The following is a 13,928-nucleotide window of genomic DNA, read 5'->3' on the forward strand; positions in this document are numbered from 1 at the left end:
TGAACCGCTTGCCTCATTTCAGATTTAGCAAACATGTAAATTGTAATTTACTAAATGAGTAAAGGTAAAAATGTGTTCTTTTACAAAAGAATCCTCGCTCATATGTTATTCATTGACCAAACACAGACAGTCCAAACGAAATTTGAAATGCAGCCTTTTATTGACTTGTGGTCTTTTCAGGGGTCAACCAATCAGTCACTTGCATTGTATTTCAGGTTTTAATTGGACAGTGCATGTGCAGAACGTGCATGTGCAGATTTAAATAGAGAAATCGACTCAAATGAGCGGTCATGCATTACTTCAGATCACAGGCACACATATAAAGTTACTTATTCACATTAAGAGCAAAGTGCAGTGTCTAGGACGTGTAACCTTTTCCATTTAAAGACAAGGGCTCGGTCCAGGTTCGTGAAAGTTCAGCTTTAGCAGTCTGGCAGCCAAACCCACACGAATGAGCACACCGTGAAACCTTCCACTGTCTAAGTTCCTCCACGCCGGGAGGCTGCTGAGATCAGCTTTGTTCGCTTCATTTCAGCCAGTAAAATCCACTGAACACCGATACACCCAGCACTTGAGGGGATGAAGCGGCGAATTAACAGATGTATGTGTTAATGATCAGGGACAGAGTTGATCGGTGGTGAGGGTGCAGGTGGAGGCGACCACGAGTGTGTCTTCAGCTGAACGTCCAGGCCTCCAGATCCATGATTCGAAAGTCATCGGTTTCTGAGAGGCAACAGTTGTTGAAGGTGAAGCAGGGGCTGCTGCGGCCGAGATACAGATTCTCATCCACCCACAGACCAAAGTGACCACTGATGAAAGAAAGTACAGTCTTATTGGTCCACACCTCCACATTTTGGACTATAATGTAAAACCCCAATAACAACCTTTGTATAATGATCAGAAAAATTGTCAAATTCTGAGCTTAAAGTTAAAGAGAGAATGCTGGAAAAGGGGCCATTACCTGCCTCCACCAATAGCAAAAGAGTCCAGGTCTCCTTTAACAAAAAATGAATTCTCTCCAGTCCACCTGAAGCACTGTTGCCAAAACAAAAAGACACCTTTAAATTTCAACTCCTATTTAACTACAGTAGCACTTCATGGAGGACGTGGGTCGGGTGGCGCACCTTGTAGCGAGGATGCAGCATGAAGAGGAAGGTTTCTCCTGTGCCATAGAACGTCTCACTGGGCCTTAGGGGGTGGGAAAGGAAGGCCCCGAATATCTTACATAAAAGAGAAATGGCACCAAAACACTGTTAATAATAATAATGGGAGTAAAAAATGGTTATTAAATGTAAAATACTGTCCAGAGGCATCTTTATATATGTTATCGGCCTCATTTTTAAGCAATAGTATTACTTTCATAACATTCAATCTACCTCATCAAGAGCATCCTTAATGACAATTAGCACAGGAGAGTCTGATGCACTGAGCTTCCTGTACAGGGTCTTCAGGCTGGCACCATGGCGGGATGTACTGTAGGCCAGGTTCCAGGTGTGGCCGATTGTCCTGGGGGGAAGCTCCTTTGATAACTGAGAAAAATGAACAAAACTGAGAAAAAATAAAAACCTTGGTGTCCTTGTACCTTTCCCCACTACCAGAGCACCTTCCAAATTTTGACTGCACCCAGGGCTTTGATCAAGAGCCCTCTGCTTCCCAGCCGGGTCCCCTAGTGATAGATCTATCACCACCCCACCGAGCTACCACTACCTCACTAAGCTACCACTAGCCGTGTTTGAAAGATTTGAAAACAAATTGATGCTAGTTCATACAGCAACATTTGTTAAATATTTACATGTCCCTAACTTCGGATGAGCTGACTGAACCAACATCAAAATAGGACTTGTTAACATATTCGTGTAGGTTGTCATTCATCCAGATCAAGTTTTTTTTCCCATTGAAGTCAACCAGAGAGTCCACTGGACTGTTTAAAGAAACTGAAGGACATCTCGAGTCTCAAAAGAAATTCTTCCAGCATGTTTTCCATCATCGCAGACTCAACAAAAGAGTTGGTTTCTGTGCATCACTCACCTCTCTGATATGCGAAGCTTCTAAAATGTCACTGCTCTCTACGATATTACTGAGACCTTCAGGGTCCCTGTCTTGGACCAGGCTTAGTTTGTCCCTGCTGTCTTCCATCAACACCATCTGCGCAAGGAATTATTAAATATTATCAAATCTTTTCAAGTAAACAGAGAAGGTGCATCTATGGAACGTTTGTTCTTGTTTACTGCCCAGTGGGAGAAGACCGAACCCGCTTACCTCCCAGTCCTCTCCTGAGCTCCGAAGCCTGTGGCATACCTCCTCTTCCTCCTCCTCCTCCTCTTGCTCCACCTCATCCTTGTCCTCAATGAGGACAAACTCCTCTTCATCACGGTCAGCTTCCCCCTCCTCCTCCCCTCCCTCGAGTATGCACAAGTCTGGTCGACAGCGTGTAAGGTAGGCGTAGAGCTCGTCTGAGCTGCAGAGGCAAAGAGTGAACTGTTCTTGTAAAGGAGCGATTTATAACCGAATCTATTAAAGTAAAAGAATTTTTCCCTCTTGAATGCTGTGAAAGTATAGGTGCAGTACATGAGTGACTGATTTACTTTTACATGTTACCTTTGTAATGTTTTGACAATGTTCACTGAGAGCTGAGTGAAAGTGAATATTCAACTGAAGAAGGCAGGAGTATTTACAGGAGCAGTTAAGGAACGGGGAGCTGTTGCAATATTAAACACCGGCCCAGACGTGTAAGCACGGTTCACTTTCCCTTAGTTATCTCACCTCTCCTGTGAGAGAGCAAGCCAGGCGTCCTGTTTGCGTGATGTCTTGGCAGAGCCTATCTGAAGGGCTCCTGCACCTCTTTTCTTTCCCGCAGGCAGCTGAACCCGCAGCCGCACAAACATCAGACCGCCAGGGCTGCCGGTAGACGACCTCCGGGGTGCTGTGAGTGAGCAGACAACCAACAGTTGTCATGGAGAAATGAATAAAAGGTGATAAACTATAATCGCCGACTGGTTCACATTCTTACCTGCAGTCTCTGATGGTTTTGTTTCGACCGTGTGCTGCGTGCTGACGGTTCCTTGACCTCCAGAGCAGAAGGTGGCAGTGCTGCTCAGAATACCCAGAGAGCCCTCGGCATGGATCCCACCAAGCTCCCCCTCAGCTTCATCCATGTCCATGCTCTCAGCCTCCTCTTCCTCCCCAGAAACTTCTTTGGTCTGCCTTAGAGGCAGACCAGATAACTCTGAATGGACGGACTCCAAAGCTGGGGTCGACTCCCCATTTTGCTTCAGAAGGCCGTAGGCTTGCCTCTTCAACTGCTGGAGGATTTTCTTTCCTTTTTTCCTGAGACACAAAACAAATCTAGAGTGTGAATCAGCCCGCGTGGCTGTTTGAGAGGAGTGAAGCATTGCTGACCTCTGCTGGGATGTGTTGAAGTGAATATGGGAGATGTCAGAGAAGAAGGAAACAGAAGTCAGACTGTCAACAGAGCACGACAGGAGATATTCCTCACAGCCGTGTTCTTTCACCAGGGGGTGAGTCTTACACGGGTCAAAGAAGATCTTATTAGAGGTCACCAGCAGGATACCTGAAACCACACCCTGATGCAGAAAACCACTGAAGTCAGTCCAGTGAAAGCGAATAACACAGGATTGGAGGACAGTGAAGGCCTCTCGCACCCACCTTACGGTCTGTGATGTAGCGGCAGAGCAGTTTGAGGTACTGAACGGCCTCTGGTCCATCTCCCTCACAGAATTCAGGTGGCAGAGCCAACAAGCAGAGCTGTCCGTCAGGCATTGGTACCGCCTCCACATCCTGTCAACATGTCCATTTTTACAACAATTACAGATGAGCTGACAAGTTGGACAGTTTTAATCTGAAAGCTAGTGATGCTAATTATTTCTAATTTCCTTGTTTTTAGATGTTTCCTTGACATCTAAGCTTTTAAGTAGCTGAATGATCATGAAGAGAGAATCAATGATATATTTAAAAGCATATAATATACAGTACAGCACATGGTTGAAAATGAACACATAATGAAATGTATGTCTGATATCTTTGATGCCTCCTGTACCTTAATTTCAAACAATATGCAAGCTATAAAATGAAATATGAAAACAGGCATATTTTGGATGCAATCTCAAACTAGATCATTTCTATTTAGATTAAATTGCAACAGATTTGCTAATATCACATTAAGTGGTGCATTAATGCAACATTTTGCTGTTGTAGTAAACCTTGTTTCATATTGTTTATTGTGGTAGACCACAACTTGGAGTCATAAGATAATGTGAAAGATCATGAGATGAGCTGAGGAGTATCATCTGTGATTCTGAAAAGTAACAGTAACATAATTGACAGTTTTAAACTGATTTTTAGGCTGCACATTTGTGACAATGGGTCTCAACTTGGGAAAAAGCCATAACTACAGATTTAATCATTACAGCTCACACACTTAATGTAGCAATTGTTAGATTTTGTTCAAGACTGTCAGTTTAACACCTTAAATAACTACACTGTCAGGCAAGTAGTGAAGTATATAAAGTTCACCATTAGCAGTGGCAGAACTACAAATCTGTCTTCAGGCAGAGAGCTTTGCCCAGAGCGCACCTGTCCTCTCGTGCTGCTCTTGTCATGCTTAAAACTTAGAGCAAATTCTTCCCCAAATTGTTTTGTAAAATAATCAGTGAAAGGGTTTACCCCCCAGAAGTTCTACTCACCAGAAGTTTATCGTAGTCAGATTCTGGTAAAGGGGACTGAGGCTGAGCAGCGAGTGTGTTGTAAGAGTCTGAAATAGTCTCCTCTGTTTGCTGAACCTGCGCGTCTGCATCCAGTTCTGGCTGAGATGATCCTTGAATATTAGCACCTGCCTGTGAGACCGGAGTGGAAGCCATGAGAACACTGACACTAGGTAAAATGGGAGGCTACTTCCTCTTTTAACAACCTGTTTTTTTCTCTACTTCTCTTTGTTTGCAGTAGCATCTTGGTTGCATGTGAAACATGAGGGTTGTGAAGAGGGAACTTATGTACGCAGTTACAACATATGATATTTGACTTTAAGCTATCAAGGTGTAAAGGATATCAGTTTGCTAATAAAAAGAGACATTCCGAGGGATATTGACGATCTATCATCACATTTCCTGCTGAGACCTGAATGCATTCAGCCGTCCTGTTTTGCATTTCAAATCTAGTCCACAGCAGCATGTGAAAAACTTTGCTGCTCCTGTATCTGATTGTGCAATGAGCTGATCTGTACCTTTCTAGGGATGAAGTCACCACCAAAGGAGGAAAAAGGTGAGGAAGAGTAGGGGGTACGGTGACCCATTTTCCCCTCTTCCACTGAGGATGCACCAGTTCCATTAAACGGAGCTGCAACAGTGAACACTGTGTCCCCAGGGAGACCCTAAAAGAAGATACACCAAAAAAACATCAGCTCCACCAGTCTAGATACAATACGCACCATGGCAACTGCAACCCTGCACTGGCAGAACAATGGATGGAAAAAGAAGAGGGCACATAAGTCTGGATTATAACTTAAATTGGTTCATAAGGGTTGTAGATCTGCAGTCACATAGAAACCCGACCGCAAATCAAACAGTAAACCAAAGTACTCAAGAGTCCATAAAACATTGTCATCGTAAATCATGTAATTCCATGATCAATAAAAAAGAGCTCCAAGACCTGCAGAACCTGCAGATAAATGATTAAGCAATTAAAATAAGATAATAATTAAGGTGACATAATCAGGAGAAGGAATGTAATAATCAGATTTCCACATTGGTAGATATTGATGCAATAGGTACCTGTTTGCCTTGCATACCACATGGCCACAATATCTATTAATGTGCAGGATAATTGAGCTTATTTGGCATTCATAGTCAGACACATCCTGAGAAACAAAATGTGCATCTACAATATTGGGAAACGGCAGTTAAAACCGAAACATTAGTTCAAAAAGTGCACAATATAAGAGCAAAAATATTATTGAAGAACGCCACGAACAGCAGCACCATGTCCACAACTATCAACCATGAAAACAAGGACCCACTGACCTAAATTAGATTACAGCCACCTCGCGGATTATGAGGCCATAGAGAAGCTGGGCGGTTTTGTGCCAGAGTAAGCCTGGAGAGGCTTAAACTATGTAAGTTTTAACATACATGTCCCCGAACATAAACTTAACTGTTTCAAACGCCTGCTCTTTACGCTAAAGGCACAATGTCAATATCCACTCAGCACAGCAAGATCTGCATGACAAATGCTAAACATACAGATAAATACGGAGAGCAAACACAACAAAAAAGAAAGAGATAAATGCTCAACTCTGAATGAACACCATTTTTTCTTCTTTATCTGCTTAAAACCGGTCAGCAAAAGGGTAACAGTTATGTAATAACCAAGGTACCTCCTCAGCATAAAATGTGAAAGACAACTCAGTTAAACAGCACTGAACAGTAAAAATCTACTGAAAAACAAGGGTGATAATTACCTTTGAATAGAAATCTGAAAAAATATTCTTCCGGCTGTATTTGTTGTAGAGGCTCTGGAAAATGCTCTGCTTGCCCATGGTGTCACTTGGATGGCTCTGACACCCTGTACCTTGTTCTCTCTCTTTATCTAGGTCTACCAAGACTATAAACTTTGACGCAGTACTGTAAAATTGCCTGTTATCACATACCTCACCAGACATAGAGCCGCAGCCCCACATTTGCTTCATGCCAGGAGAAGATTTTAAGAAAACAAGTGACTCACCATGATGTCTGTCCTGTCATATGATGCACCCTCCATGTCCTGATGCTTCGTTGCAGTGTTGTTTACATCCCATGACGTCCCTGAGAAGTGGAGAAGGCACAATTGGTGTGTTGTGTTGCGTTGCGTTGACTTCAGTTCCCTGGTTCCAAATAAGATGAGCACACAGTTCCTGCCACCGCCTGCTAAAACCTCTATGCAAGTGTGCAAAGATCCTCAGTGAGTGAAAAATCAATACACATTCAGGCTGAAATTCCTCAAAGAGCCACTTGACAACAGTCCTCTCCATATGTGGGGGTGATGGAACTCTGCAGGCTTACCTTGGAGGTAGTACTGCCTCAGCTTGGGGTTTCTGATGTAGGGAGTGTGGCCAAGAGGACGGCCAATGGGTCGGTTCTGATCCTGGTTCCAGGGGTCTGTTTTAGGTTGAGTCTCCCAGGGCTTCTTGGCAAACTGTGGAGGCTGGGAGACACCTGCAGGGAGCTTTGAACCCAACCTAAGAGAGAAAAAACAAATCTTTTTTAATATTAAACCCTGAGGTGGATGCTACTAACAGTAATTAAAAGTACTTGTATTTCTCCTAATTGCTCAGTGAGATACAATAAAAGAATACACCAATTAATTACTTTAATGGTGCTGTAGATATTGATGAATAAATGATTAAATTAGACTATAAATAGTCACTACGGTGACTAGAACTTAATTTTATGCTCACTCAATAGTTGCAGGAAAGATTTAAAATGTGAGATCAATAAGCATTGCACACTGCTTTACATAGCTTTTATTAAATGGTACATATCAAATTTAAAATGCAACCTAGCTGCAGTTGTGCAGCATGGCGAATAAAAGCACTTAAGGTACCAAATACTATTTATTCAGCCATTAAAACTGCCAAAAACAGACATTAAGGTCTTAGGTTGGGGAAGGAGAATTCCTTAGATTACTGCAAGTAACAATCAGTGTGGTTTATTTTCAGCAGCGTAGGAGTCTGTAATGACTAAGAGGTAAGTGGCTGAATGGTAATAAGACTCGCTAAAATGTGCACACAGATTTTTCATTGATGAAAGACCTGACTGTACTGTGCCTTAAACTGGGAAATGGGTAAACATGTCACATGCCTCCTTGAACCTTCCCCTCCATTTTGTGCCAGTAATCTGTGTGTTTACAGGCCTAACCTGGTCTTGACATTGCCAAAGTAGCTGGTCCTGGACTTGTCCCTCTGGGATTCTTGATCCTTGGCCATTAGAGTGTTGGGCCTCCTCACGGACTGAGCCATTTTCACTGGTACTTCCGTATGAGGCAGGCGGTTTCAGATGGATGAGAGGCTCACTTGGTATACTTCCTTCTCCTTTTATTCCCCATTGTTTCACTTTGACACAGATACCTACACAAGTCAGAAATGCTGGCTGAAAATACTGAACATGTAGACAGACAGGGGAGAAAACGGGTAATCCTTTTTCTACCTTTAACCACAGGATCGCAGAGAAAGGGAGCTGCACATTTTGCAATGGGATGCAGCCAGTGGTTCAATCCACTTTGACACGCCAATCTGCCTATAAGTATAAGTATGCTTTTAGTCTCTTTTGTGGCTCAATAACGTTGACCGGATCAGATAAATAAAGGATGGATGGTATGAATGTTTCGCATTATGGCCATGAGACAGAGACGTTCTAACCGCAACTCATGACAGATCCCTGCGGATGTTGATGTTTTTAGCCACGGAACCCACAAGAACAGCGGGGTTAGCGTAGCTTCTTTCTCTATTCTTCCTTAAGTCACAAGATTTCAAATGCTTGTCGATCACCAAGTGAACACAACTGGCTTCCTTCCTTCTGCGATATAATCACTGCTGAGGATGTAACTATTTTAGGCGACAGTTATGCAGAATGACTGAGGTTGCCGCTGTGGTAGGAAAGAATATGGCATCAACAGCTCAGCACCGGAGAGAAGAACAGGTAATTGACGAAGAAATATCTTGACTAACCTGCGTCTGTTTTAGCAATGAAGATTGTTGGTCATATGAGCGCACCTTCATAATGCAGTGTTATGATATCGCTGCAGAAATAACGTGAGCAACTTCAATAGTGAAGCTCCGCCTATATGGCGACCTTGAAGGGAGTGTCAAGATAGTTCAGTCCAATTCAACAACGAAAGCGGAAGTGAGCCGCTAAACATATCTTGTGTTTCAGACGGACGCGTATGTATTAATAATTTTAATTTAACTATATATTTCTATATATATTTCTCTATATATTTCTAGCAAACTATATTTTAAAGTTACATCTAAACATTTTTATCACAGCGAATTTGTTGTTCATGTTTTGATCTAATACATAAATGGCAAATTATGCTTGACTTAAGTGCTTGCACATTACATTGAATAAACGCGTAAAAATGATGACTTTTAGAGGTGTAATCGGCCCATTTGGTCAATTTAATATGTGTGTGCGTGCGCGTCTTTAATCACATGCTTAACAATGATTTGAAGTTATCGTACTGCCATGACAATGGCCCTTACCACTTTATCCCTATAGGGGTCGCTGTCGGGTAGGAAGCTGGTGGGGCTACAGCCAATCATAGTCCAGATGAAGGAAGCAGGTTTCCGGCCTAATGAACGCAAACACAACTGAAAGACGAAGAGGAGACGCTGCTTGGTAAGTATCGCGGCCGGATAACTTGTAAGTTGCGGACAGAATTTAATTGCGCTATGACAGCACTGGTCAACTGATATAAAACCAGAAATAACAACGTTTATTGTAATGGTGGTGGGCGCTTGGGGGTCAATCAGGGGCTTGCTGCTGATTTGGCTAAAGCTAAATCGCTGCTCCGGTAATTTGGGCTGCTGGACTACCGCATGTACAAGATGACAGGACGGAAATTCTTTAAATCACTATAGTAAAATGCTTTCACCCGTTCGGCAATGTAATGTAACGTCTACAGATTTAGTAATACGCAGTGAAGGTTAGCGTTGATGTTTATTTCCCAGTGGTCTTTGTGTTAATGTGACGCCTAAATTACGCCGAAACAAAAGTTCAATCCATTTTTATTTGCTGCTGGTTGCTGACTGAAGGGTTTGGATCAAACCTTTCTAACTAAATCTGATCTTGAGTGGTGAAGTCTAGTGAATGCAGAGTCGATGTGATGTTGCTAAAAGAAAATGGGTTTTGGGGGTTATGCAACATAATAGCATAAATTTTCAATGTTTTAGAAATGTAAAATGCGTCGTACACATCAGGTTGCTAATGTTGGTGCAGGTTAGTAATGTTGATGATTATTATAACTGGCCAAAGTCAAACATTCGTGCAAGGACAGTATTCACAAGATTGAAGTTGCGTGATTAACACTACCTTGTTTGTTTCCTTCAACAGATGCTCTAAGTTCCTAAGTTGTTTATTCAGACCTAAGGATTTTCAGGCTCATTGAGATGACACCTGTCTGCTGACTCGCTGGACAGTAAGCCAATCTTAGCTCTAGCTGTTAGCGTGCAACTTCTCAGTGCATGAGACCGAGCTGCCATCTCCATGGAAACAGAAGCTGTGAGTTTGTTTTTTGGATATTACTTTTAGTTTTGCTTAGCCATATTTTTGAATGTGTTTTCCCCCCAAATATTGCAATGAGCAAAATATAATTGAATAATAAGAGAGACTTGTGTTTATTTTTAATTGGCTTTGCAGGATATTATTCCAATTTGGCAGAATAAGCCTCATGGCTCAACTCGTAGTGTTGTAAGAAGAATAGGTTCCACACTTCCACTCAAGCCTCCCCAAAGGGCATGTTTCCAGGTAAATATTGACTCATAAAAACACTTTATATGCATTATAGGAAGTCTTTCTTCACAACAGTTTAAATTATTGTTTCCACTTAATTTACACTTAAGGAATTACCCGGATTGGGCCCTCTTCGGCCCACGGACGGTCCAATGGTTCCTACCTTGGCTGATATAGCCTGGATTGTCGCAGATGAAGAAGAGACATATGCCAGAGTGCGGTAAGTATCTAGTCACCAACAAAGTTTATGGAGTGGTGCCAGGTTAGGGAAAGACAGTCGTGATATAAAGGTAATCACTGATTTACTGATCGTCCTCTTGTCTGTTCTCAGGAGTGACTGTCGTCCTCTGAAGCATGAATGGAGGCCCACACCACTCCTCGTGCTCCACAGGAATTCCTCTGTGCCTAACTTCCGCCGCGAGGGTAAACGAATGGAAGGTCTTAAGAAGCCTGGCGTGACGGCACTGAACCGCACTACCGCCCTGCAGGACGAGCTCAGCAGACTTCGTGCACAGATTGCCAAGATTGTGGCAACTGATTCAGGTGAGTAAATGAAGGCGTGTAATGGCTGCCGTGTACATCAGGGCATCAAAATTGCAATGTGGAGCCCATATTCACTGGTGGCTCTGATACTTCTGCTATCAAGCCTGCTGCCCTGATTCTTCTAAAGCTCTCTGGTACTAAGATGTCTTAGCAACGGTTTCTAGGTCAGTGTCAAAACATAATCTCTGCCATCCAGTGGCACATGCGTGTCCCTTATTGAACTTTTTGTCTGCACCATTGTCACACAGTTAGCCCCAATCATGTTACCATGTAACCGAAAAGAGCTACAACTCATGACAATTGTCATTGTCCATATTCTCATAGTTTAGCTGCTTGAGTCCATAAGATCAAAACGTGTAGAAACATCAAGACTTTTCACATCCTGTAATAAATAATAAAAATGTTGGGGTTGTTGTTTGTAGGGTTTTTGATATCTTTCAGTAAATACTCAAGCTCCTCTTCTTCCTTTCAGGTTCCAACCCATTGACACCTGACCTGCTCTCACCTGACGACACGAGCATGAGCTTCTCTATGGCACCGTTCGAAACGGCGTCCTACCAGCCCGCCACCGCCGGGGCCGCTTCCTTTGTCATCAGCGATGTCACTGAAGAGGAGGAAGAAGAAGAAGAGCAGGAAGATGAAAAAGACGTCTCAATGGTGTCTGAGCTGGTGCCCGACCCTCTGCCAACAGTCTCCATGACGGCGTCGGCAACCTTTGACCTGGACAGACCCAGCATGGACTTTCGGGAGGCTGAAGAGGATACGGTGTCTCTGTCAAAGTCCACCAGTTTTGCTGACGTCATGGATATTCTGAAGGACATGAACCGCATGAAGATGAGTAAAGAGAGGTAGGACTCATAAATGTCCCAGAACACCATTTACCAATAACACCACCAGGTAGGACGCTTAATAAACTGCTAATTGTTTGATTTTTTGTTTTTGTTTTTTTAAATCCTCCGGGCGTATGCAGATACAACAGAGGCTGCACGTCCCTCAGAGAAGAGGACTCTGCCACTCTGATTTCAGAAGCTCTGAGGAAAAAGTTTGTCCTGAAGGAAGAAGAAACTGCCTCTGCAAAAAAGTAGCCAGATGAAGAGTTAAGGAAAATCTGACCGTGCTGCTCTGCGTAAGTTAGGAGAAGAAATAGTCTGGGTTTTTTTTTAATTATATGAACCATTGAAAAGCATGTGGTAGGTTATCATATGTGATGCATTCACTGACCTCTTAGACAATGACCTGACCTGACTTGTGTACCCATGGATCCACAACTTTGCAAATACTCTCTACCAGGTTTGCAGCAATAAGCTTTTCTCAGATATTGAAGATCCAATATAGACTTCACCCTGCTGGTTTTCTGTGAAGGGAAACCAGTCAAGTTTTCAGTTCTAACATTAGTTTTACTGTGTCTTTTTTGTTTGTTTGTTTGTTTGTTTAAAGCTGTTCAGGCTGTTGTGAGTCGACTCATTTTAAGAATGTCACAACTCGCAATAACACAGCTGACTTTCAATAATACCAGGCTTTTGTACTTAAATGAATAAATATCCCTTTAATTGTGTTTTATCCTGCTTTCAAAGGCTCCCGGCCTGTGATTTAAATGTACACAGAAGATCCTATCCACCTGCTCTTTTTTTTTAATTTCTGATTGAGCGTTGAGTACTTGAAAACCCGTTTTGTGCTCTGGTGTAAATGCAGAGCTGTATTGCGTAGTGTGCATGTGAGCGATGGCGACGTTTGCTGTCGCATATCTATCGTTGCTTCTTATTGGTTTTTTACATGCTCCACTCTCTTATGCCTGTCTCTACAGTACACACAATCTGTCTCCCACGTGGATTTGGATGGGAGTCGGGTTCACAGTTTTTGTAATCTGAAATGACATCCTGCAGTTCTGCCCTCGTCGATTTCATTGCAGATGAAAACAGTTGAGACAGGAGAGGACATGTGGTTTTACCCACATGCAGTTTGGGTCAGATGTGCAGTCTATGGTGATTTGTTTGGATGCCTCACTGCAGATTTTTTGCCTTTTCCAATGCCTGATTTTATTCCCATATTTATTCCAAGTGCCATGGGATTGTTGTGATTAGCCCACTTCTTATTGCCTGTCCTTTCCTGAATGTGCCATCCTTATTCATCCGCTTTAGCATCCACATGGATTCAATGATGTCATGTTTACCCATCACGCATCACTCCACCTTCCTCTGTCATGGCCTCGGAAAAGTTATTCCAGTTTTGCAGTGTGAGAAATTAGGAATTTGAGCCCATCTTCCCCACCCAAGTAAAGGAAATGTTTTTTGCAAATTCAGTTATGTTGACCTGAGATAATTAGCCTATTGCTAGAATGATTGAACCAAATCCTCCATACTTTGTCTTTTTTCTCTCTCCCTTTTATTGTTCAGTTTCTTCACACCACTGCACCTCTTTAGGACTGGGCTGCCCACCATTGGTGTGTTTGTTTTGTCGTGATAACTTGTAAATAAAGAGTGGTTGATGTTGTAAAACTGTTTAGTCTACCAGCAGTTTTCCTTTTGACGTCACTGTGCGAAGCCAATAGTTTCCACGAGGTGTCGCTGTTGACGAACGCTACATGCTCAATTGTGTTTTGAGCATCGTGTTTTCTGATCTGAAATTCTACATACAACTGTTTTCCAACATTAAGCGCCAGAGGCGATGAGGCTGTACTTCAAATTAATGTATATGCATTTAGTTTTGCATTTCAAGTCACTCACTGCAGCAGCAAATGGTGGAAAGAATTAAGATGTATGCACGTTTTTTAATGCAGCAAGCTAAAACATTCGTATCTCAATCATAAATCTAATGACTGATGTAAAACATATGCATGTTGAGTGTAAATTTCCCATTAACACTCCTTGATGCAGGTAATTTGGAGTT

At 42.6% G+C, this 13,928-nt stretch overlaps 2 protein-coding genes across 6 annotated transcripts; one reads left to right on the forward strand and one right to left on the reverse strand.

Moving 5' to 3' along the window:
- Nucleotides 1–141: 141 nt before the first annotated feature.
- On the reverse strand, nucleotides 142–8,840 carry LOC101067988 (nuclear receptor coactivator 7). Of its 3 annotated transcripts, XM_011618004.2 has the most exons (17): nucleotides 8,717–8,840; nucleotides 8,196–8,285; nucleotides 7,908–8,116; nucleotides 7,053–7,228; nucleotides 6,736–6,815; nucleotides 5,240–5,386; nucleotides 4,704–4,853; nucleotides 3,667–3,798; nucleotides 3,400–3,584; nucleotides 3,011–3,327; nucleotides 2,764–2,923; nucleotides 2,260–2,458; nucleotides 2,029–2,145; nucleotides 1,377–1,529; nucleotides 1,125–1,220; nucleotides 962–1,035; nucleotides 142–809 (listed from the first exon to the last, which is right to left on the reverse strand). In XM_011618004.2, the coding sequence occupies exons 3-17, from the start codon at nucleotides 8,006–8,008 to the stop codon at nucleotides 674–676; spliced, it is 2,223 nt and encodes a 740-aa protein (XP_011616306.1). In that variant the 5' UTR covers nucleotides 8,009–8,116; nucleotides 8,196–8,285; nucleotides 8,717–8,840; the 3' UTR covers nucleotides 142–673. The 3 variants fall into 3 exon arrangements, with proteins under 3 accessions (XP_011616306.1, XP_011616310.1, XP_003962758.1); XM_011618008.2 differs by lacking the exon at nucleotides 8,196–8,285; XM_003962709.3 differs by lacking the exon at nucleotides 8,196–8,285 and having other exon boundaries at nucleotides 7,908–8,101; nucleotides 8,717–8,827.
- Nucleotides 8,562–13,540, forward strand: mtfr1l (mitochondrial fission regulator 1-like). Of its 3 annotated transcripts, XM_003962708.3 has the most exons (9): nucleotides 8,873–8,929; nucleotides 9,267–9,386; nucleotides 10,101–10,268; nucleotides 10,407–10,514; nucleotides 10,610–10,719; nucleotides 10,831–11,042; nucleotides 11,515–11,890; nucleotides 12,013–12,168; nucleotides 12,847–13,540. In XM_003962708.3, exons 3-8 carry the CDS (start codon nucleotides 10,254–10,256, stop codon nucleotides 12,125–12,127), a joined length of 936 nt encoding a protein of 311 aa, XP_003962757.1. In that variant the 5' UTR covers nucleotides 8,873–8,929; nucleotides 9,267–9,386; nucleotides 10,101–10,253; the 3' UTR covers nucleotides 12,128–12,168; nucleotides 12,847–13,540. The 3 variants fall into 3 exon arrangements, with proteins under 3 accessions (XP_011616341.1, XP_003962757.1, XP_011616334.1); XM_011618039.2 differs by lacking the exon at nucleotides 8,873–8,929 and adding an exon at nucleotides 8,562–8,687 and having other exon boundaries at nucleotides 12,013–13,540; XM_011618032.2 differs by having other exon boundaries at nucleotides 12,013–13,540.
- The last annotated feature ends 388 nt before the right edge of the window (nucleotides 13,541–13,928 follow it).

This window comes from Takifugu rubripes, chromosome 2, assembly GCF_901000725.2.
Source record: "Takifugu rubripes chromosome 2, fTakRub1.2, whole genome shotgun sequence".
In the NCBI taxonomy this organism is placed as follows: domain Eukaryota; kingdom Metazoa; phylum Chordata; class Actinopteri; order Tetraodontiformes; family Tetraodontidae; genus Takifugu; species Takifugu rubripes.